At 37.6% G+C, this 25,773-nt stretch overlaps 1 protein-coding gene across 24 annotated transcripts in view; it reads right to left on the minus strand.

The window, feature by feature from the left end:
- Positions 1-530: 530 nt before the first annotated feature.
- Positions 531-25,773, minus strand: part of MAGI1 (membrane associated guanylate kinase, WW and PDZ domain containing 1) — a 512,987-nt gene continuing 487,744 nt past the window's right edge. For 11 of the 24 annotated variants that reach the window (XM_026722034.2, XM_026721984.2, XM_026721998.2 and 8 more), the window contains 6 exons: positions 24,652-24,855; positions 11,685-11,775; positions 11,495-11,555; positions 10,621-10,767; positions 7,857-7,995; positions 531-3,376 (listed from right to left, as the gene is read on the minus strand). In XM_026722034.2, coding sequence (XP_026577819.2) covers positions 2,622-3,376; positions 7,857-7,995; positions 10,621-10,767; positions 11,495-11,555; positions 11,685-11,775; positions 24,652-24,855 — 1,397 coding nt within the window. In that variant the 3' untranslated portion in view covers positions 531-2,621. Of the gene's footprint in view, positions 3,377-4,960; positions 5,050-7,341; positions 7,996-10,620; positions 10,768-11,494; positions 11,556-11,684; positions 11,776-24,651; positions 24,856-25,773 lie in introns of those variants that run through there. The other 13 variants (XM_026722042.2, XM_026721976.2, XM_087923618.1 and 10 more) reach the window with 5 other exon arrangements.

A 25,773-nucleotide genomic window follows, 5' to 3' on the forward strand; every position in this document is an offset into this window, starting at 1 on the left:
GCATCCACTGTGTTTAAAACTAATTGAAATATAAAATCAAAGAAAGGAAGATTTCTAAGACAAACCAAAGAAAAGGCTGTTCTTGGATCACAGCAGCCTATCTCAATATTACTAATTCACCAACTAGCAGGCCCTTTTCAAGGCTTTAACCAGGAGATATTTATTTTTAATCTAGCCATGCAAAGGATCAAATTGATTGCTGGCAGATTGCGTGTTTAATTTGTCAATTTGAATCTTCTTCTTTCGGCTGTTGGTGACATGATTTGCTCCAAAACTGCACAAACAATATTGATAATGGAATCCTTGGTATTCTCTGAGTTTTGTCGTTTTCTTGCAAACATTTCATTCATTATTAAATAATGTACCTAACCCTGAGCTGCAAATATTCACGATGATAGGAGGTACAAACATTTGGCCAGAAACCCAAAGCTTGTGTTGCTTTGTGAAATGTGGTGTCAAAAATAGAGCAAGAAAAATCCAGACAAATACACAGCGTTTTTTCCTTAATTGTACCACTGGAATCACGTGGATGCTTTGTATGGAAATCTTTATTTGATAATAAAAATAGCATTCAGAGACTCTTTCCTTCATTGTAGCTACATCATATACATTGTATTTTGTCCCAAGGAAAGAATCTTATATTGAGTAAAGTCCACATCTACTTAGACTATTGTCATGTATAAACCCAATCTTTCAAATAAAGCTATGAACAATGCCGTATTTATATATGCATAGGGTTTTATAAAAAAGATTGGCCCATGTATGCTTCTCGTCAACACAGAAAAACAGCACTATAACTAGACCACATGGTAAGAAATGATAATTGAAGAACAGAAACCTCATCCCGAGGCCTCCAAGAGTCATTTTCCACCCCACAAAAGGGTGGAAACATGATATGATCTCCCAATCAACAAAATCTTCCAAGTTACTTATATTGTCTTCTGTTAAAACAGCTTTACATACCTGATTCAGTTTACATTAAAATATATCCCCGTGAATCAATTTGTTCCATTTCCCCCCCAGAAATATAAACACGTAGCACATTCCTCACAACTAAATTCTGTCATAAAGTCTCTTTTATACAAGCAAAAAGGCAACAGTTTCGTTTTGTTTGTTTTCAACAGGCTCTGTTAATTACAATTTAAAGTCTGTATACACAATGATAAGCCAACTTTGTCTTTCCTTTTTCTTTACAGTACCAGGGCAATAACAGTGATAGACTTGCAATCTTATTTTCTTTATGTATATGTGTCTATGCATGAGCATATGGAGGGGAAAAAACCCAGTGAAACGGTATTACATGTACACATCAATGCACTGTAAAATAAAAAGCAGCAGTTTTTTAAAAAATTTAGTGGTCCAACAGTAACGGCAATTTTTCTTTTTTTTGGCTCAGCTAGGCAGTAATCCATTAATTCTGCTATTGGTACTACAGTATATTTACGGAACAAACTTGTTGCATGAAAACACCCAACAGAAAAGAATCCTGAATAGGTTTATTCCACTCATGACAGAGCTCAAACCACTGCTTTCTCTCAAGAACTCCATACCACAATTTTTAACTTTTTCTTTCTTTTTTGACAATTTTGCAAACATATTTCCTTTTGTCTCAAGTAAGAGTGCACCAGAAAGTGGAAAGGAAAAAAGGTAAAATAATAATAATTAAAAAAAACCCTAGAAGCCCAGAGAAACAGTTCCATTTGGCAACAAGAGTACTTAAACTGGCCTGAAAGCATTTAAACTCAGCCTATGAAAGAAACATTTGTTCCTTAAAAGGCTTCTTGAATAAGGAATCAAAGTCATGTCAGCTTCCCTTTCAAGGCAAACAAGTGATACTATTCAGGCTCCAATTTCATCTGAATGGTTTTACTGGTTGAACAAGAACAACAGTGGTGCTGCCTTTGTGAAATTTCATTAATGGTCACAATTATTGAACAAACATGATGGTTTATCCTACGCATGATGCCATGCATGATGGCTACCGATCCTTGGCCACCTTATTTCCTTTCAAAGGAGACCCAAAAGTACTTATTGTTCAATGGAACACACTATACATTCCTTAACCACTTGTGCTGTGTAGATCTGTATAAATATCCTTCATCCCAGCAGTAGTCTCTTCAAAATGCTATCTTAGTTTGAGAACTATGTTTGTTATTGGTAAAGGGAAAAAAAAATCCCTCCACAGTAGTTCAAAGTTTTACTGATCAATCCTCCATCCCATTCTTTAGACAATCATAAATTCATGTTTGCAATGAAGTAATCAACAAAAACAGTGTGGTTGATCACAAATGTTTAACTACTGTTGGCTTGCCCACCATAAAACCAAGAATGGAACAACTAAGCCACAGAAAAGTACAATGAATCTAATGTCCACAACGGTGTGTTGGGAAGGAACACAACTTTTCATCACACTTTGGGATGAACATTTGGCAAATATGATTTGAAATGCATATACTTTAATGTTGTCCACACCATGTGCAAAACACGTGAATCGGTTGTGATGATAAGATTTTAATTGGGTGGTGGCTGCGAGAGGCATTTGAGGTTTGCTACCTTCCTTCCTAGGAACTCTGAATGCTGGAAAGGCTGCAAAAGTATTGTAGGTAGGGCTTCAAAAGCCACTAGATACTGAGGTCAGTGCTGCACTCTTTATAGGGTCTCCGTCTTTGTTCCGTAGGGTGCCTGTTACTTTTGTTTGTGTCATATCTCAGGGTGCCTTCTTCCTTCTCCCAAAAGCTGACTCTGCCATTTTTATTTCGTTTATCGGGAGACCTCTCCCTTCTTCGTTCAGGGGTTCGCTCTCTCCTCCTGTCCGTTGATTTAGCTCTCCTTTCCGGAGGTGAGCTCTCCTTCTTCCTATCTGGTGATCTCCTCTGATCCATAAGTCTTTCGAGTGACCGTCTTCTTCTGCTGGGTGAGTTTTCCCGTCGGTGAGCTGGTGATCGTTCTCTTCGTTTCTCTGGAGAAAAATCTCTTCTCCTCTCATACCTGTCTCTTCTCTCCAGAGTATTTTCAGCACTTCTTGTACCTTCTCTCCTCTTTTCAGGAGGTCTTCGTTTTTGTCCATTGATGGCCACTCTCTCTGGTGGACGCTCGTGCCTTTTTTCGGGTGACCTATCCTTTTTTCGGATTGGGGTGCTATTGCTGTTTTTAGAAGTTCCATTCCATGTGTGATGCTCATTTGATTGTCTGCCGAGCTCTCTGCTGCTTTGGGGGTCCTTAAAATATATCCGCTTTTCTCCATGTTGGGGTGATTTGTGAAGATCTGGTGGATAACTGGGCTCCAATGGTAAGTGTTGTCTGTCGTACGGCATATTTTTCACTTCCAAAACTTTTTGTGAACCTGTGGCTGGGCTGCTCCTGTCACTGCTGGGGTCTGAAAAAAAGATAACAACACAATGTTTGGCAATGGTGGCCTGAATTTAAGACTTGGATACCAGTCATTATTCTGAAGACTTCATTAGTAACAAAAAACAAGCAACTGTTAAGCAGTCAAAAAGATGCTTCCTGAAGCTTTTGTTAATTTTAGCAAAACAACAAAGGATGAGCGCTCTACATTAGTATGGATGCTTCTCAAGGCAATGTCAAATCTCTAGTTAAATTCTGGTCTCTACAGGATCAGGAATGGGAAAGTTAACTTTTTTTTCCCAGCTCCAAATCAGAATATAACATAAAGCCTTTGTAGTGAACTCCTTCATAGCCTCCTATTCTTTTCATTTACTGATAAAAACTAGCGATTCAAATAATTTAAAAATATTTTACATTTTTTTAAAAAAGAAAACCACATCTGGAAGATGGCTTGTAACTTGTAACTAAGCTTTGAAGACAGATGTATTTTTAATTATTTCAGAACTGATTCTTAGAACTCTGGAATGAGATTCCTCAAAGCTCTGGACAGCTGTCACTCTGATAATGCTCAGGAAGAACAAGCTATCCTTCCAGCTTCTGGGACAGAGTAAAAGTTGAACCCCTGCTGGGTACTTTTTGGGGTGGGTCGTGTAATCAGTTGTTTTGGTATCATTCATGGTTCTTTTTTTTCTTTTTGAACCTTACACTTTCAGTTGTAAGCCACCCAGAAACATCAGACATCAGAAGACCGATTGCCTGTTTTAAATACACTCAGTGAACACACAACTTAGCCCCACTTTCATATATAACACGTGCAAGCATTGAGGACAATTTTGGTTTTGCCACAATGATTGAACTTAAACACACACAATGAGAGCAGCAGGGTAGGGGAGGATATGATCCGATCTTATCAATGCAGCAGTCTTTTAGATCTGCATTAATATCGGGTAAAATATTTACATTTATCCTGTTGCAGTAAACACAGATGCTTGTAAGCAGAAGCAGCAAATCATCGCACAGGAGCAACCTTTGTATATGTACTTTGCAATACTTGATAATGAATTGCTTTAAAAATAGCAATTCAATTGTTTTGAGGTTGGTACTGTAATTGTTTATTACTTTGGGGGAAACCCCCCCTAAATATCTTGTGTGATACCACTTCCTGGATTCTAAGCCAAATGATTACGTGCCCAATAGATGTTTGAGAACATTAACACGATAATAAGTAATCACAAAATTCCTTGGAATCCCAAATTCCTCTCTCTTTTCTCCTGAATATGAAATAAAATTCCCTGATGCAAGCTCTCTTCTGGACAGGCATAGCGAGCTTGGCTTTTCTGCAGGCTTTGGATGATTTCTGAGAGGAAACCATGGATTGCTTACACCAAAAGACTTCAGAAATGAAGGACCACTGTTCCATCTTCAAATGAGGCCAAGTCAATTTGGCATCTTGTGGTCTCTTGCAGAAGACCACAGGGTATGGGGGTACTTACAATTCTGCAGGATGCTCAGAATGAATTGCCGTGTATGCAGAAGTTTAGCAAAGTGGAAAGCAAGGTGAGAGAATTAGGCCACAGCACAGAAACACCTAGTATTGATTTTAGCTACAAACCGTAGTTTGATTATGGCCCATAAGGTAGAAGCAAGATTCCCCGAGCTTGTCATTTCTCATGCATGCAGTGAGATTAGGAGGTATCATCGCTGAGGAAGGAAGAGCCCCGGCACCAAGAAAAGTAGGAGAAAGAGAAAGAAAAAAGGTAGAATGTTTAGATTCCCTATAATAAGGAGGTAAGGGGGAAAAAAAAATCTTCATTTGTTTAAAAAAATATTAGAATAAAGAAAAGTTTATTTTTTCCCCAGTCAGGATTGTCTAGGCATCACCCAAATATAAGGCTGCAGAAACAGCAAATTGTTAAAGCGAGACAGTGTACTTTAAAACATTGGGAAAAAAAGGTGACTAAACAACCCAGACAACCAAAGTCTCAGTTTGGAGTGGGAGAGTGCAAAGGAGAGAAGAGAGACATAATTGGGACAGTGAAACAGAATGTCAGAGATAAAACAATTAACAATCAACAACGACCAAAAGAAACCCACTACAGACCATGACATTGAAGAGAAGTACAAAACTCATTACAAAAATATACAGCCTCCTCAGAGAAGCATGTTCCAATTGAGTCAGAAAAAAATACTGGAACCTCATTCTTCTTCTTTTTTTTTTTTGGGGGGGGAGCAATTTGTTAGTGACTGCAAGGGACAGGAATGAAGCAATTCACCCCCCAAAATTGCAAGCAACTGTAAGACAGCAACTGTGCAGCCCATGACTTGAAAATGGAATTGCTTAGGGGATTTCAAAAGTGACTCGCAGCCCAGACTGTTAAAAAGAGAGAGAGAGAGAGAGAGAGAGAAAGAGAGAGAGAGAGAGAGAGAGAGAGAGAGAGAGAGAGAGAGAGAGAGAGAGAGAGAGAGAGAGAAAACAAACTAACAAAGAGACAAAAAGAAGCTACCTTGCCCCCAAACCCTAATGTTAAATTTTTCATTCCTCAGGGCAACAGACATTCTGGAAGATGTGAAACACTTTTTGATAGGCTATATTTGCAATGTTTAGCATATGGTACAATACTTTACAGCCAAAAGAGCATAGGAAAAAGACAGAACATAAAGAACATTACACAGTTTTAGTCCTGCGGAAACATGGCCAATTAAGTGTACAACAGAAGTGCAAACACAGGAATTTTAATCATGACATGGATTAAAATGGTAGAGTGAGTTGGCTAAACTACTAAGTCGTCTGACTGTGTGAAGTTTTCAGGATGTTCTAAATAATAATAATAATAATAATAAAAAAGGACAAGTCTATGTGTGGCACACTAATTAAATCCTTTTAAGAAACTGGCATTAGAGGCAACACCAGAAGAACTTTAAGGGCAATGTTCTCATCTGAAAGCATGCCAAAATACTTTGCCCTAAATCCAGGGATGGGGAACTATGGCCCTTTTATGACTTGTGGACTTCCAATCCCAGAATTCCTGAGTAAGTCATGCTGGCTCAAAAATTCTGAGAGTTGAAGTCCACAAGTCATAGAAGGGCCATAGTTCCCCACCTCTGCCCTAAATGACTGCGTAAGTTTTTTTCACTTCTTATAGTACCCGTGAGGTCACTCTTGCTGACACCTTATATATAATCTCCCATTCTTTTATTTTTTTTTCTAAAAAAACCCCACTTATTAAAATGAATATAAGCCACCTTTTTTCAGATTATGCAGCTTTACAAGGAATATAACTGGGCCTTTATCAATGAGGACAAGTCCATCTTTCTCAAGACAAACTGAATTGGTATATAGATATTCACTGATTCATTTATAAGACCAGTTCAACCTGGTGCTAATATAATGGAGTGAAAAAATAAAGAATTTTTTTTTCTTTTTGGTAATTTGTGGGGATACAATTATAACCTTTGAAAGATCCCACCCACGTGTTGTTTTGCCACTTCTCCCATCTCTGGAGAACCAAAGTAGAAAAGTACAATAGTTGGAACTTTGATACTGCTCCACACTAGGAATAAAAAGAAATATAATTTATTGGTATATTATCCCAAATATGGGGAAACATAAAGGACACCTGTTCATTTGTGTGCTTATAATTCATAACTGGTTGGAAACCAATTATATTTGGGAAAAGCCCTACATCTAGGGCATATATCTGAATAGCTGTCTCAAATAAATAGGACATCATAATACAGTACTAAGCCACCCAAAACCAATACTACATAACTTAAATACAAGTGGGATTTTTTTTTAATGCAGATATATCCCTCGGCAACCAAATAAAACAACATCTCTTCTCTTATAATAAACATTGAGAATGGCAATATTAATTTGTTCATAGCTGACACAGTTGTGAACAAACAATCTAAAGGAAAAGGGCAGGAGGGGAATCCAAGTGAATATATTCTTGTATTGCATACGTTTTTAAAAATAAATTTATAAATATTTACATAAATGTACGGGGACAGTAAAAGCCCAGACACCATCGTGGAATTCATGCCTATGGTTACAGACAAAAGCCAAGGACAACAGTTTCCAAAGGATAACACAAATTTCCCAACTCTGCATTGATCAGAAGACGAGAGAACAATTCATCCGCTGAGAAAGAGTTTGGCACAGTTCAAGAAACATTCCTTGTTTGGTCGGACAGGATAGTACAGTTTTGGTTTGTCTATATGTTTTTGCCCCCTTGGATCACCAAAATACTGCTCTGAAGATGGTCTTGCCTGTACACTGTGCCCCCACAAAAGTCCACAGTAGCAAGCAAAGGATGAAAAAGTGTAGAGAAAATTCAGCACAAGCGAGGCAATTAACCACGGTTGTCAAGGTTGGTAAGACATTGGTGGAAAAAGAGAAAAAGAAAGAAAAGGAAAAAAGAAGAATCCCCGCTTCAGATCTTGGAGATATATCATTCATGGTGTGATGCCCGGAGCAAGATAAGGAATGTTTTCATAGTTTGACCCACCATATTCCGGTACAGAGCCATCTCCACGTTTGAGAAACAGGCGAACTTTGCGGCCACCGTTTTTAATTAGTTCTATGGCTCGAGCGTGCTTCATGTTCTTTGTGGTTTCTCCATTAATCTCCAGGATTTCATCCCCAATCTGTGAAAATAAAATACTCTTATGATTAGAGTAAAATGCTGGCAGGAAAATCACATAGAAGAATGTGGAACGAGCTGTTTGCCAAAGTGCAGAATTGAACATGAGCCCAGCGTTAAGATTTTGAAGTGGGAATGTAGCATTTTGGAAACTTTCTAGTGACAAAGGTACAAAAAACACATATTAAATTAAAGACGAGATCCTGAGTTATTTACTGGTAAAATTCTATTACTAAGATTTCTGTACTATTCCATTTTGGAGTGGTATGACATAGACCTACAAACATGATTTTAAAAAACCTGAAAAAAAAGAAAGGAAGGAAGAAAGGAAGGAAGGAAGGAAGAAAGAAAGAAAGAAAGAAAGAAAGAAAGAAAGAAAGAAAGAAAGAAAGAAAGAAAGAAAGAAAGAAAGAAAGAAAGAAAGAAAGAAAGAAAGAAAGAAAGATGGATGGATAATGATAGTTTGAAAATATCCATGTATCTAACCCCCAATGCGAGGATGGCAAATTAACCAATTTTGCTTATAGAACCCTGATAGAGATTTTGTTGTAAATGTGCTACTTCTAATAAGACAGTGGTATGGAAAAACAGAGCTTTTTATTCTTTTTTTAAAGCAAGCAAGTTAAAATATCCAGACTAATGTTTTAAAAAACTACATAGGTAAAAAGAAAAAAATAAACTAGGAACAACATCAATAACAAAAAAGAGAACAAAAAAGATGACCATGGATTATGTATCCTTCTCTCCTTTTCTGAAGCCTATAGATAAATGCATAACTGGATGGCCTATAGAACCACCTTAGAAATACTGCACCCACTTTTGATCGCCATAATGTAAAAAAAGATGTTGAGATTCCAGAAAGAGGGCAGAGAAGAGCAGCGAAGTTGATTAAGGGACTGAAGGCTAAAACATATGAAGAACGGTTGCTGGAATTGGGCATGTTTTATTTAATGAAAAGGACTAGAGGTGGCATGATAGCAATGTTCTGATATCTCAGGGGCTGCCACAAAGAAGAGGGAATCAAGCTATTCTCCAAAGCACCTGAGGGCTGGACAAGAAGCAGTGGATGGAAACTAATCAAGGAGAGAAGCAACTTAGAACTAGGGAGAAATTTCCTGACAGTTAGAACAATTAATCAGTGGAACAACTTGCCTCCAGAAGGTGTGAATGCTCCAACACTGGAAGTTTTAAAAAAGATGTTGGATAACCATTTGTTTCAAATGGTATAGGGCAGGGGTCGCCAACCTTTTGGACCTCAGGGACCACAAAACTTATAATGTTAAATCCCAGGGACCACTAACCGGTTCTGTGGGTGTGGCCTAATTTGTGAGTGTGACTTGATGGTCATGTGACTGGCTCGGCATGGCTTGTATGTAAATATTATAAATATTTATATAAATATTGAATTTTTTATATAAAAAGAGCAACTTTTACCCAAAAAAATCAGGCAAAGCAGGCAGGCATATTGAGTTGCTCACAGAATTATTCAGTGAGCTATCTATCTGCCATCTCAATCTGTCACATATAATTTGCTTGCCGTGAGTCTGCACTGAATAATAGAACCTTCAGTTCTAAGGGAGGTTTGGCTGTGCTTAAAAGCAAAGCCGAAGGTCTAAAGACTATCTAGAAAGCAAGAAATCCAACCATTTCCTGCTTCCTAGCTAATTTAAATCTCCTGGCAGAGCAGAAAAACTGATGGGCGGAAAAAGGAAAAATTGCAATTTAGCAGGCAAGTTTGCCGGGTAAGGGGTGAGTGGGCAGGGAAGGTTCCCGCGAGCCATGTTGGCTGCACAGCTTTGAGTTTCTGTGCAGCCTGGATTAATTGCTTTGTGGGGGTGCTCTGGGGGTGAGATTTCTCTGCAACCCACCAACATTTTCTCGTGGCCCACTGGTATAGGGACTAGAAGACCTCCAAGGTCCCTTCCAACTCTAGTATTCTATTTTAATTATTTCTGCAAAGACATATGTTTAGTTTCTATAGATTTTGAAAATGTATTTTTGTAGTGACGCGATGGGGAAATCTCTAATTAGTTTTATACTGGAGAATAATTTTAATTGAATGTATGTGTACATGAAATAAGTATTTTTTTTGTAGGGACCCTGCCTATTATTTGAGGGTATTCAATATTTGGCGTGGCACTCAACGATTAAGCACGGTGATCTTTGGTCCAGAAAATGTTGCACATTTAAGTTTGTAAGTCCTAAGGACTTCTTAAGTGAAATTCTACAGATGGAATTATGAGGCCTTGTTTAAAAATGCAGCAGTTCTAAAACAAAACCAACAAAACACTGTCACATGAAAACAGTTCAAATGCAGAGCAATTTCGAGAATGGTATCAAATGCAGAGCAATTTCGAGAATGGCATCTGAAGCAGTGAGATATCTGCATTGAATAGAGGAAAATCAATAATCTAAGCACATATTTATTTATATGGGCTAAAAGGCTTTTTCACTTTTAGACATAACAAAAGAAAAAAATATCATTTGCTGATGATTTTTGTCTGATGGCTTGAATAAGATCATCTGTATTCTGCAACCAAACAGGAAAAAAAGGAGGAAACTGAGTAGAAAGCTTGGCCTGCAGATACGGCAAAGGAGAAATGGTAGCTCATGTGAACTTGTCACATACCCTCATTTTTCCACATCTCTCAGCAGGCCCATCTTCTGCTAACCGCAAGACATAGAGATCCATGTTATATTCTCGGCCACCTCGCAGACTGAAGCCAAATCCTTTAGCTCCTCTTTCAAGTTCCACAGTGTAAAAATCTTGTTCTGGCTGGAAAAAGGTAATAAAATACAATGTGCAACCTTAACCATCAAAAAGATTTAAATTATTTACATACAAAGGCAGAAGAGCATTGATTCAAATGATCAGGCTGATTGGTATATCATTAAAATGAACACAGGACATACGAAATATGGAAAATGCCCCTGTATTAAATTAGACTTATTTTCAAACCGCTATGTTTAATCTATTTCTTAAAAATTAAATTCAATTCTTATATCAAAAACAAGATAGCTCCCATTTTTAAAGACAGAAATCTTGTGGCATAGTTTACACCTTAGTGTTCTCCAAAAGTTCATTAATTAAGTCATTCAAATCTGTGTTAAGACCACTTAGAAGTGCTGAAACAGCTGCTTCTTTCAGAAGTTTTGGTACAATTGTTTGGGAGGTATCCTAGTAGTGTAATTGGCATGTATGCATGTACACAAACTACACCACTGCTACCATTGTCAGCAAAGCGTATTTGCTCTGTATTTGTTTCATTGCTTATTTAAAAGATTTGCAAGGTCACTCAGTTTAGAGCACAATTTTGGGTGGCTCACAGTAGCACATGTGTACATACATGCAGAGACAAACTAAGAAAGCACTCAATGCAGATACACTGAACTTTATGTGGGAAATACATACATAAATACAGTTTATACAGAGATGGGAAGAATACTGTTAATGTGCAAGCTGCAGCTAATAAGGTAAAACTGTGGGCAGCAAATAGCCTTACCTGGGAGGCTGTTGGTGCTTTGAAATCAAACTGGGATTCCTGTTTTGTCTTTGCATTGTTTCTGTTCAAATTAATCATGGAAAGAAGGAGGAAAAAATAAGATCAGATTTATGGGAGTGAAGATAACGTGAGAAATACTGAATGGAGATAACAGCCCAGCCACTCTAAGGGAGGGTAGCATTAAACTAACCTGTTCTCCTGTGGCATTTGTTGAGGAGTATGTGTAGTTGTAATTGTAGCAATTTTTTCTGCGTTGGTCAATAACGTTGCATTGGAAGATTCTGGAAAATAAAACAATGCTTTTAGTGCATCAGATTATTCCTGTAATTAGCTTCTTGTTGGCTGAGGTAACCCTTTTGAAGTTATCAAATACATTTCTCAACACTATTCATGAGGGATTTGCTCAGATCTAATTCAGATTTCAGAAATCCAATAACAGAAACCATACTACTGTACGTAAGTTTTTATTTAACAATACACCTGTGAACATACTGCCTACAAATCTTTACTATGAGGGAAAGGAGCAAAGGAAAAAACCCAATGCAATTATGAAAATCACAAGAACAATTTCTGCTCTCTCACAGTAGCTGTGAACAATAGCGTGGAATATCAAATCAAGGCTACAGACTGTATAGCTGTTTTCTTCCCTACTTTTAATTTTACCCTATTGTTTAAAAGTCCTCTTATTTTCATGAATTCATTTCAATACAGTTTAATATCCTTTTGCTTCCCAAGATTCTAACACAATTTCCCAGGTTTTTTTCCCCTTTATCCCCCATGACCTTGGATTCATTTGCCAATGCTATCATTTAGTACAAGAGCTTACAGTGACCTATGTTTTTCAGCTGCCCTTGTCATGATAATCACATCAGATATTGTATTGATTTTGATAAAATTGCATAGGTCACAGTGATTTAATCTGATTAAATCAAAGAAGGGGCAATGAAGGTATAGAAATAAATAAGCAGAAAATTCAGTATTAGTCTGTGGTATTCCTAAACCAAAATATTTGTTTATTATTTCATGCTCAAGTCTGTTAGTAATCCAACACAACAGGCAGACGCTTGCAGTACCGCAAATACAATGCTTTCCAAGCAAGATTCAATTGCTCACCATTAATTGGGTGAATAATGTGCCAAATAAATAAGTAAATAACTGAATTATTATTAGCCAATCCTATTCACAAGCTTCTTAATACCGATTCCATGCTGAATGTTTAGATAAAAACATATTCAGTGAACAGACCTTTGATAAGCACCATACCTCTAACTTAATGGTAAGCAAAGTGTTTTCCTTCAGATAGGTTAGAAACTTCTATAATGACTTGTCATTATTAATTCTGGATATAATCTGAAGGAAATTAGTCCAAAACATCAGAAGAGCACCAGACTAATTATTCCTACCCTAAACTGATTCAACTGCATAAATGCTGATTCAATTCTACAGTTCAAATAGAAACTACACATACATATTTTAGGCAGTGTTTTTTGGTTCCTGTCTGCAATTTAATCTGACATTTAAACCACAAAAATGTTTTAACCTAAAAGTACCCAACACCTGTCATCAACGCATTATAGAAAATTTGAACTACATATATAAATAGTAAGAAAATGTGAACTTTAGCTTGTATCCTAAATTCCACAAGTGAATGTTTATCAGCCTTAAATTTCTCTCAAATAATCTACCCTTAAAAAAGAAGAGTTGAGGGCTTCGTGAAAACGGTTTTTTAAACTGTAGTTTAAAAATATATAAAGCAAATAAGATAAATGTTTTAAAATTTCTCTACATTGAACAGTAAGTTAAAAATGTTTACAATGTTTTACAAAGTTGTATATGGCATGTTAATTGCTATATCTGGTCTTTCACACTTGTACAGCAAAATTTTCAAGGATTTCCTAAATAAATAAACAAACAAACAAATAAATAAATGCAATAGCACTTAGACTTATATACCACTTCTCAGTGCTAAGTGGTTTACACAGTCAGCTCCCAACAATCTGGGTCTTCCTTTTACCCACCTCAGAAGGATGGAAGGCTGAGTCAACCTTGACCCTGGTGAGATTCGAACTGCCAAATTGCAGCCAGCCAGCCAGCCAGCAGTCAACAGAAGTAGCCTGCAGTACTGCACTCTAACCATTGCGTCACCACAGCTCATAGTCAAATAGATTCATATCGGAACGATATACACAATGATTAATTTACAAACTGTTGAACAACTTAGTGCCCCTGAGATTTTATAATGCACTGTGCCCAAGCCATCTGGATGTGTTAGATATACACAATGACCAATCACCATTAGCTTTTGGCCATGCCATCTGGAGATTTCAAGAGTACAGAAGACTTTTCTAGTGCACTCTTTAAATTCCACCAAGAAACTATTTCTAATATCATTATTCAGATATCAAGCTGAGTAGCCAAACACATCAAATTGTTCAAGAGACTGAAATATAGCTTTGAGGCCTATTCTCCAGGAGCTTTGCATTGTTCCCTCATAAAGAACTCTAAACTATCTGGATGAATCACACAGAAAAACTTTCAAGTTCCAACATTACGTGTCTCACAGTGGCTATTCGGAAGCCTGTGGGAAGTATATAGAGAAGGCCAAAAAGAAAATGATATATAAAAAAGAAAGATGACAGGAGGATATTTTTTTTTTTGGCATACAATAGTGTTGAGATAACATTTAAATATAACACTTAACATACATTGGTATTATCTCTACAGTTTCCAATTCTAACATAGTCACTGTATCAAATGCATATCCTTATTGCAATGCAGTTCCCATTGGTGAGATTCTAGATTAGTGCTAATGATTTGTTAACTTCTATCACAATGAGATTTTTTTTTAGTTTACTTTATTGTCATTGCACCTTGTATAATAAAATGAAACACCATCTTCAGTGCACATCATGACCATGAAAATAAACACAAACACACATCCTTCACACTCCACATATTGAACAGAAACCCCCAACACCACACCAACACCGCACTATACAATAGAATTTAAAAGAGCTACTGCCCTGGGATAGAAGCTGTTTTTCAGCCTATTTGTCCTTGTTTTTATTATTCTGTACCATCTGCCAGAGGGTAATAATTCAAAAAAAGGGTGCCCAGGATAAGATGGATCTTTGAGAATGTTTTGAACTTTCTTCAGGCAGTGGGAGCTATAAAGCTCTTCCAAAGAGGGGAGAGGGCAACCAATGATCTTCTGGGCAATGACATTAACCCTCTGGAGTCCTTTCCTAGCTGCCACTGTGCAATTGGCAAACCAAACAGAGGTGCAGTAAGTTAAGATACTCTCTATGGTGTAGAAGGTCACTAGCACTTTTTCATTCAGTTGTTGTTTTCTGAGAAGTCTCAGGTAGTATAATCTCTGCTGGGCCCTTTTGACCAGTGCTGCAATGTGAGCACCCCAGGTCGGGTCCTCTTTTATGGTAACACCCAGAAATTTAAAATTGGCCACTTGTTCCACTCGGTCTCCATTGATAAGCAAGGACTGGATGTCTGATCTGTTCCTTCTATAGTCCACTATATGCTCCTTGGTCTTATTGGTGTTGAGGACCAAGTTATTGTCTCCACACCACAAAAGCAACCGGTCTACCTCAGCTCGGTAGGCAGACTCATCCCCCATCCCGGAGATGAGTCCCACCACTGTTGTATCATCTGCAAATTTAATAATAGTACTACTAGCATGAGTGGGACTGCAGTCATGCACATAAAGAGTATAGAGTAAGGAACTCAGCACGCAACCCTGTGATGTACCAGGGTTAAGAATACCAGTTGAAGTGGTATGATTACCTAATCTGACCCTCTGTGAGTGGCCAGACAGGAAATCCATAATCCAAAGGCAAATTGAATAAGAAAGTCCAACGTCCAGAAGTTTAGACACTAGTCTATGTGGAAGAATTGTGTTAAATACAGAACTAAAATCTACAAAAAGCATCCTCACATAGCACCCCCACTGTTCTAGATGAGTCAGAGCAGTGTGAAGAGTGATGGCTATAGCGTCCTTTGAAATTCTTTTAAATAGGAGAACTGTGCTTTTCTTCAACAGAGCTCCAAGCAAAGCCCTTCTTTGAAGGTGCTTCATGTTGCTTTATTTCAGTCTGCTTGGAAAGCTTTCAGCCAGTACTATTAAGATGAATTGTTCATGGCCTTCAACCTGCTTGCCAAAAAGCTTTGGAAATGCTGCTGAAGAAGACACGTGTCAACTTTTGTGAGTGCTATGAAGGATGTGCTGCCTTCCTTCCCTGGAATGCCTCACTCCAAGCTTTGGTGAGCCATACTGGGGAACATCCATTTCAATGATGACCAGGCTGTGGTTCAAAGAATCTTCTGTCCAAATGCAATGTCTGTATTCTGGCTTTGGGAAGTGACAGGCAGGAGACAGTGAGAAGATTTGAGACCATATAAAATGCTTCAGTGAAATAAATATTTACTTTGATGAAAATAATCATATTGCCTCTTCAGCAGGAATCTTTCGTCTAAATGAATCTAGGTCACCTAGCACAGAGCTACCAAATGGTGTTATATCACATTGCTCTATTTTTACAATGCTTTATCAAATCTTGCATAAGTGTAATAAAATTACTAGGAAAAGAAAGGGTTTTTTCCCCCAATTTCTTTAGTTCTCTAAACTCCTTACTGCCAACTATGTGATTACTCAATAGCAAGTAGAAAAGGTTGTGTCTGCAATTGTCTTCTAAATATACCTGGCAAGACTGTATACATAAAAAGGCAAGAGAACCATTCTGTGTGAACTTTCAAAAACTGAATTATTTTACCCATAATACTCATGCTGATGACCATTTTAGATTGAACTGTCATACATAACTTTAAATGAAATGAGCAATTTTTAGACAAGAATTAGTTAGTTACATAACATCAGGTCACTGATTTCTTCATGGATGGATTTTCAATAGGATAGAAGATGTATAAGAAAAGGGTATATATACATTGAATTGCACAGAGAATGAAATTTAGACTATCTGAATCTAATGAAAAAACGTATTTGCAATGAACTCAAATGTCAGCTTTGGAAGCCATATTAGCACCAGGCGCTTCTACACTGCCACTTTCTTGAGCCTGGGAAAATGGGAGGGGGAATTTCTTGGAGTGTATGTGGTTTAGACATAATAGCATTCTTTTTCTAAGTCAAGGTCATGTTATTTCTGCACCTGGTTGAAAGGACATCTCAAGCTGGGACGGATGGTGATTGGAGCATGTGATGCAATGAGGGGTGCTGGGGGTAGATTTGTAGTATTTACTTATTGCAAGGAAATCCGGAACTTTATTTCCCAGATGTGCCAGTTTAGTATTCTTATAAAAAAAACAAACTTTGGAGAGGATATCTGTCTCTGAGTTATTTTTTGGAGTGGAGGTTTTCTGGAACGCTGACACCAAAAATGAACCTTAAGACTTTTCATGACTATAAAATCAGCCATCGATTTCCATAAAGATCTTCAGTATAATTGAGATGCTAGAACTGGGATAAAATTCAAATCTTGTTTAGCTTTAGACTCTTAGCAAAAAAATACAACTATGTTACTTTCGTTGATTCTTTCTGCAGTATAACTAGTTAACAGGAAATAGTTTGAAGAGAAATGGTGTGATCAACATGCTTTCTGTATTTAAAAAAAACATTTTTGTTCAATTTGATTGGGAAAAAAACCTTTTTTTTCCCAAAGAAGAAAATTTGAAGTGTATGTACATAGATTGTAGGATTCTTGGTCTTGCCTTCAATTGTAAAATGGTTGATGGAATGCATGAATACTCTCAATTTCATTCTACAACTATCTTTCATGTGAACATGCAGTTTTTTCCAACTTTAATTAAATTTCCCAAAGGTACCCAGAGGGATTCTTTCCATGGGCATTTTCAGTTCTACCATAGAAGCATGAAAAGTAGTCTAAGAGGCTGCAGCAAACTGATAAAAAGATGTGCAACAGAAAAATAGAAGTACTTAGGACTCATAAACTAATCAATATCACCAAAATAAATATGAATGATAGTAAAGAGAAATACACTCTTAGAGGCATTCTTTTTGAGAAACAGGTAGGCAGCAAGTGTATATTGAACTTGTTAAGCATTCAATACCTTTAATTTTTGATTTCCCAAATAACAGCACATCTAGTAAACATTAATTTCTTTCCTCGAAAGAACTCTGGATGACTAACAATGACAATATAATTTAATATTTGTTGTATTAGACTTTAAAATGTCATAGCACTCGAAAATCAGATAGTGTACCTATTAAAGTTGGTGTGTCAGATTGCAGAACGAAAAGACTAGCTTACAAATGATAATATTCTATACATCTGATAATACATCTGATAATATTTCTGGTTAGGGTTAGGGTTTGGGGGCATGTCCTCAATCAGGAAACATCCTTCAAAAGCTAGAAGATGAGCATTGTTTAAAATGATAATGATTTCTAAAAGCACTGTTACAGCTAAAGAAAAACCTTTAACTCTCCCTCAATCTCAGAAAAACAACAAGCTTAGTATAAGGCAATGTGCTTATCAATGACCTTTGTTTGCAGATTGCAAACATCCAGATTATACCCAGGAAAAAAAAGCAAAAGGATGCAAACCAACTATCTCCCCCTGTACTTACAGTAACACAACTTACACTTACGATAACACAAAAACAAGTTCCTAAACACACTGAACGTACACCGCCCAGAGCCCTTCCTTGAGGGAGATGGGTGGTCTAGAAACATAGAATATAAATTTAAAAATTAGATTTATTGATGGTATTTTAAGACTCCACGGATATCAACAATTTTACAAAACTAGAGTCCACTTCCCAATTTCTCCCTATAGAAAGAACCACTGGTTTAGCAATTGGTTCATAACATTTTTGTCCCCAGAAATATAGAAATAGAGATGCTGAAATAAGAGTTATTTCAAGACATGTTTAACACAGGAGTGTGTTACCTTCGCAGGGACATTTTTTAGCACCAGAAGTTGCTTTGTGTGATGTGCTGGTTTTTTTTTTTTTTTTTGAAAGATGTAACATAAGGGAGAGTAGGCCTAACCAGGAGCAAGAAAAAGAAGGCAAAGCAGAGAAAGAGGTTTACTAAATATACATAACCAACAAGTAATGAGATGAAGAAGTATTGTTCAGGAGTGAATGGCATGACAGTGGGACTCTGAAGCTCACACATCAAAGAAGTACAAGACGTTAAATTTATTTGATTATTTTTTCCTCTTTTTTGTACATTATGAAGCCAGAGGAATATTGAGGAAGTCGCTACAACTTGTTGATACTTGACAACATATATTAAGTAAGGACGAGATAAAATAGTAGAGAATGGATACTAAGATGGATATTCGTCAATCAGCTTTTCGTCAATCGTATACTTTTGCAACTTCAGTTGTATGCCTCCTCCTCCACAGAGGCTTCCCTCGAGCCTCCGGGGAGGCAAAAACGGCCTCCAATGGGCCGAAAATCAGCTGGGAGGTGCGTGCATGCACAGTGCAGGTAAGTTTGGCCAGGGTTCACGTGCCTGTACAAATGGCTCTGCGTGCCACCTGTGGCACATGTGCCATAGGTTCGCCATCACGGTCCTAGGGGATGAATGACACAGTGAGGAACTTCCATTAACATCAAAATCCCTTTGTCTTATTAATTTTGTTTTACCTGTTTTTATAATGTTCTAGTGCTTTAATATTTGTTAATGATAATGAGTTTAGTTATTTATTATTTTAATTTTGTTGTACATGCCCCAGAGTCATTGACTTGTGAGATTTATTTATTTTATTTATTAAATTATAATGCCGCTCCTCTCCCTTATATGGTGATTCTGGATGATGAGTAGTTATTTAAATTAGATAAATTAAATAAAATATACCTTACAGTTGCAGCCAAAAATTTAGCCTTAGTCAAATGTATGTTTCTAGGAATTTCTATGTGAACAGAAGCTAACAGAAGCTACACCTGTTACAAGCTTGGATTCAATTTCTTCCTGAAAATGGGAATGCATATTTATTCTTTTGTGTTGTTATTTATAAATTCAAAATTAGAAAACAACGAACATTTGGACACACTCTAAGTTAGTTATTTACTTTGGCAATCGAAAACAACTTCTAAATATTTTCTATAACCAGTGCAGGGTCTTACTATTCTTACATTCTTTCTTTCAGAGCTCTTCCAATTGATAAATAATTTTCAGTATCTTTCTGTGCACCACATATTTCAAATCTATCTGTAATTTCATGTCTGGGGTCTCACATCTTTTTTTCCCCTAAAGCTGCTTAACTGAGAAGTAAGTTTCAGGTTGGTCTCTTGCTGAAATATTTAACTTTTGTTCAGGTTCAAAAACTTCACTGACCATGCGATCCTAGTTAAATACAGGCAGTCTTCGTTTAGTGAGCACAATTAAAACTGGCAACTCTGTTCCTAAATGACATGGTTGCTATGTGGAAAATCACGTGACTGTAACTCTGCTTTCAATTTTACTTTAGCTTTCCTTTGTCCCCATTCTTCCACTCTTTGGAATGTTTACCCTGGAATTGGGATAGTTAGCAAGAAGAGAATTATCTGTATTTACATTCACTGGGGAGAAAGGGATTAAAAGAGAGTAAACAGGCACATAATGGAGAATACACATCAGAACAGTGGTGCTATTCTACTGGTTTGGCCCGGTTCTGGCATACCGGTTAGCACCAAAGATCAGTGGAGACCAAACCGGTTCTCTCGGACGAGCTGCTGTTGGGCCCACCCGCCTGCCCAGGCTCCCATACTGACCTTTATTCCCTGCTTTTGAAGCGCAGCTGCTTTGCGCGGCACAGCAGGGTGCCACACACCAGCTGTTTAAGCTACAGGATTTCAGGAGGTGAGTAGGAAAGCCTCTGAGCATGCGCAAAATGCGTGTTTGGCATGCGTGCGCACAAAGCATGCCCACCAAGTCACACCCACCAAACCGGTGGTAAACTACTCTGATGCACCGGCTATTTGTCGAGCATGCTTGTGGCTCCTAGGCGAACAGTCAGCGACAGCACATTCCTTTTGCTGTGTGTTCCACATTATATGCCTACTTACTCTCTTGTAATCCTTTTCCGTACAATCATCCCAATCTGCAAGGAGGGTGAGGTGGAAGAAAAATTGTGATAATTTGGCAGATGCTGAAATCTGCCATTCTTACTGTTGGTTCATTGCTGCGTTTTTAAACTGTGCAATAAAGTTGTCAGTAAGACTAGAAAAGGTGCAAGGCTTGTAAGGCCTACAATAGGTCTACTCATAACTATTAAATACAAGTCTGGACCTGGAAGACTGAGAAAAAATCTTTGCTGGAACTGGTCAGATCTTCCTATAGATCACTGCAAATGACCTGCTGAAAAAATTAGGCAACACTGAAACAGTTCTCCGTACTTGAACTTATTTATTAGCTATTGATATGGTCACCCAACTTGCAAATTGTGACTTTAGTTGATTAATGGAGCAAAATAGATTAATAGAGCAAAATGAACTTAAAAACCACAGGAACATCTCACAATACAATTTATAGCAACTTCACATTCCAAAACCATTTGCCAGAGAGGCTCAACCAATACTCAAGCCAAAGTGTGTGTGTGTGTGTGTGTGTGTTTGTGTGGAGGTAAGTTTTTCTACAGCGTTATGAAAAGCTAACAGGGTTGGAGCCAACCAATCCTTGATGGTATATTGTTCCAAAGAGTACATAATATGAATCTAGTTTCACAGAAGGTATTTTCCCACTCTATCAGATCTCATGTTTCATTTTCTACCATACAGAGGTAATGTAAACTCTTGCTAACTTAGGGATTTATTGATATATATAAATTGATCATAGGTACCTAAACATTTTCATGTAATGTTATATATAATGAGTCATTCAATTTTTTATGCTCATACTGCTCATTATATCATTCGGTTTTCCAAACATTTTCTGCAAGTAATTTGGGCTCGAAACAATAATGTGACTATTTGTACACACACACACACACACACGAACAAATATTTCTACCTGAATATCATATCTATCATATACCTGATATTGAATTCAGCAACCAACTTCCAACTCTGTAAGTGCACTAAACTATCCAGAGTTCAAAACTATTCACTTTATGATGCACTGCTTCTGAATCAACAAAGCTGCCATCACTTTTTTTTTTCAAGAAACTGCTGAAAAGCAGAAATCCAGTTTGTACATTCCCTGCTTGACCAGAAACTGCACTGCACTTAGCAAATTCGTCACTACCTCCTCCTAGGGCCTTTTGATCACAATTTTGCCAAATATCTTCCAAACATGCTTAGCAAATTAATACTCTACAATGTTTCCATTCACTCTTGCTAAAACCTTCCTTCAGGGAATAATAATGGTATCTCTTCTATTATTGGGCACAGATGCCGGTTTCACACACACATGTTAAAAAGTCATATTGTTACTCCATTACTATTGTTTCCCTAGAAGTAAACAATATGAACTATATGCTCATTTAACATTTCTCCAGTTCAATCCTCTATACCGGGGTGCCAAACTTGATTTCATTGAGAGCCGCATCAGGGTTGTGTTTGACCTTGCCGGGGGGGGCGGGGGGGGATAGGCATGGCCAGGGTGGGTGTGGCCAGCTTGATGTCACTTGTTGAGGCTCCGTTTTTGGCCGTGATGACCTCCTGCAGCCCTCTGCCAGTGAAAACGGAGCTTGGGGAGGCGGTGCGTGGCCCATCCAAGCTCCCTTTTGGCTGGTAGACGCACTGTGGGCCAGTCCTTCACTGTTTCCATGGCAGCCCCACGGGCCAGATCTAAGCACCCTGTGGGCCAGGTTGACACCCCTTCTCTATACTCATAACCTTACCATTTTTCAACATTCTCATAGCATGTGTGACTTCTTTTTGGTTTTTAATTTTATAGTAACTTTTACAGCATTCGTTTCAAAGCGATTCCTGACATTTCACTACCATTCCCATGTAAAAACTTTAAAATACTAATTCTAGCATCTAGCATTCAAAACATATTGCTCAGGAGATCTTTTTTCCCAAATACATACTCACCATTTTCAACATTTTCATTTATTCTAGGCCTCTGACTATCCCAATTGGTTGTATTTCTATACTTTCTTGTCTGCTCATGTATCTCATTGTCCAAAACTCCAACATCTTACATCGTCCCTAAATCCATACCTGTGTTTCCATTGTAAGAATTTACTGGAACATAACGTATTACCATTACTAATGTTGATTTCTATAATATCTGCTCTCAACAAGTGATTCATTTTCATTATCAGGCTAGGTAACATCTCCAGCAGAGTTTAGGGGATGTCACTCTTCTTCAGGTGTGGGTGTGTCAAGTGGGGTTCTTGTGATGGGTCAGGTGTGAGTCATCAGTGAACAGAAGAACACTGAAACTGACATCCCCTAAAATCTGCTGAAGATGTTATCTAGCTTGGTAATCAAACATTCAGAAACCAACCCACAAGCTCGGAGAACGAACCTTCATCCTCCACCCGAGCTACAGATATTTGCTACTATCGCAATTCAATTCATATGTTCTGAAAGATGTTGTAGCCATAGAGAAAAACAGACAGCATTGGAGGACAGAGTTAAATGTATGATCACTTCTTGCAGTCCTTGTGTTGCCACAAGAGATCCACATCCAGCCCACCCTTGAATTTTGTCAACCCTTATCCAGGACCAATTTAGTGCTGGCTGTTAGTTGACCTGATTCTTATGTATAGTCATGAACAGTAAATATTTCTGAGCTACAACTCAATCTATGGTTTTGATCCTTTGTGCCCGAGAGTAGCCCTTTAATACACAACTACAATCTTCCTTTTCCTTCATGTATTCATCAGCTCAACAATCCTAGATCAGAACATCTTCATTCAACCTTTATTATTAATCATATTGTAAGCATTCCCTCAGTTTCAGAAAGAAAAAAAATATTTTTTTCTCTCTTTCATTATTTCCTTAATTTGCATTCTTTACTATTTACTCCATGAAGGAGATGGGTTTGAAGTTTGATAAATAAATGAATATATTTACTCCCCTTACATTCCATTCATATTTCATATGGTAAAATCAGAATGGCCCCCTAGACCTCTAGCCCAAGTGGTCTATAATCAGCTGAGGTTTTCATATATTGGTTTTTAGTAAGGTATAGCAAATAGCACTCAGACTTGTATACCACTCTGTAATGAAGTTTGGCTAAGGCCCGGTTTCCTCCACCTCCTCCTCATCAAAAGATAAATTCTGCAGGGCCATCAGAAGATAAAGGGTTGACTAAATTAGTAGATTTAATTGCACCTGTGTTTTACTCCATGGATAATGACAGTAATAGCAATAAAAAGCAACCATGACAGTAATAGTTTATATGTTTGGGGCCAATTATGACACAACCCAAACCTAGTTTTAGCTCAAATATACTTGAGATAGACTATGCATCTAACTCTCTAATACAGAGACTAACTTGCAAACCAATACACTATTGTATTATATATACTATATATTGTATATATTGTATTATATATATACTAGAAAGCACATGCACTATACTGTACACCCAGGATACATGGATTCCTTATAGGAGGAAAAGAACCTTTGCTCTCATATACAGAAAGAGACACTTCTTGCAAACACTGTACCTGGTTTTCTAAATAAAAGTAGCAAGTTTTCTCTCCATGCCCAGCACACAGGTAGTCCTTGACTTAAGTTATGATGGACACTCCAAAAGTTACTTGTGACCAGGTTCCAAAGCTACAACAGTGGCCCTCATTGCCATCATTATCACAACATTTTGGGAGCTTGGCAACTGGCCCACATTGACGGCTATTTGTAGTGACCCCAAATCACATTTTTGTCAGAAACTGAGGTTTGCTTCTTCTTTGCAGCAAAAATGTGGCCCATAGCAAACAATGGGTTTGCTTAACAACCTCAACACTCACTTAATGACCCCTACAAAAAAAGCTCCTAATATTGGATTGGTGATGTAATGACACACATTATGACAATCACAACTTTGGGCCATAATTGCCAGGGTCCATTACAGTCGTAAGTCAAGGACTTACACAGAGAGAGAGAAAAAAATCAGGAGAAGAAGGCAAAACAGAGCAATGCAGCTCAGAGCAATTCAACAGCAATATTGTACTGTAGGGAAGAGGGTAGTGGAATGAAAGAGAGAATATATACTTTACCATCCCCTGGAATTATGCGCAGAGTAACCATATTTCCTGCTTCTTTAATTAGGTTGACGATGTCCGAATGTGATTTGTTGGTGATGGAACATCCATTAACGGCCAATATCCGGTCCCCGACTTTCAGCTTCCCGCACCGGTCTGCTGGGCTCCCCTCAATAATCCGACCTATTTTGTGAGGCATGGCCACACATGCATTGCCTGCTTTTGAATTGATTTTTTGTTTTTGCGCGTGTGCATTTTTTTTAAACAAATTGTTTAAATACGTTGGGAACATGGTGAGAGGGGGAAAGGAGAAAAAGGGTTGAAAAGGGAAAGAGAAGGTTAAGGGTTAATTAATTAATGCATCAAGCAAACGTTATTAAAGGAGAGCTTTTGCTGCCAGTGTTCAAAACATTGGCAATTGACTCTGTGAGTACAAATATTAAAATGTGCTAATCAGCGCTTCCTATGCTTCTCGTAGTGCTTCTCTTCTGCACAAAGGGCTCTTCTTGTTACATCGCATGGTATGTTTGAATGGGTTGCCACTGTGCTCAGCAGCCTTCAGAATAAAATCTCAGAGGATTCTACTTGTAAATCTGAAATTGCTGAATGGCAACCCAAGCCTCTTTGATTTGCCTTGAACCCAACTTTGTCTCATTCTTTATCTTAGCCAATGATGCTTAAAATCTCTGCCAATGTTTTGTTCTTTCTCCGTTTTGAAAGACAATCATTATATTGCCTACCAAGGAATGAGTTTTCTCTTAATTCAAACTCAGAAGGATAGATTCTACAAAAAATAATTTCAGCAAGGATAAAAGCAGTGGGGAGTCAGGAGTTTCTACTACAATGGAGAAGGAACTAATTGAGGCCAGGAGCAAGTAGCCACTAAAGATGGACCAAGGGAGAATATAGAGCTTTCCAAAAATGCTTACTTTCAACACAATTTAATATAAACTATCAACAAAAAAGTGGGAAATCTTAAATATACCCCAAATATACCCTCAAGAATTTAAATACAAGAATTTAAACTCTTATTTTCATAGCTAATAGTTTTAAATATGCATGTTAAGGATGGAAGATTAAATGATGACAGTAAGGGACAAGGAAAAATTTCCTTTTTACAGTACTGTTTACAGTACC

This window comes from Pseudonaja textilis, chromosome 2 (genome assembly GCF_049901715.1).
Source record: "Pseudonaja textilis isolate UNSWEBS1 chromosome 2, rPseTex1.2, whole genome shotgun sequence".
Lineage (NCBI taxonomy): Eukaryota > Metazoa > Chordata > Lepidosauria > Squamata > Elapidae > Pseudonaja > Pseudonaja textilis.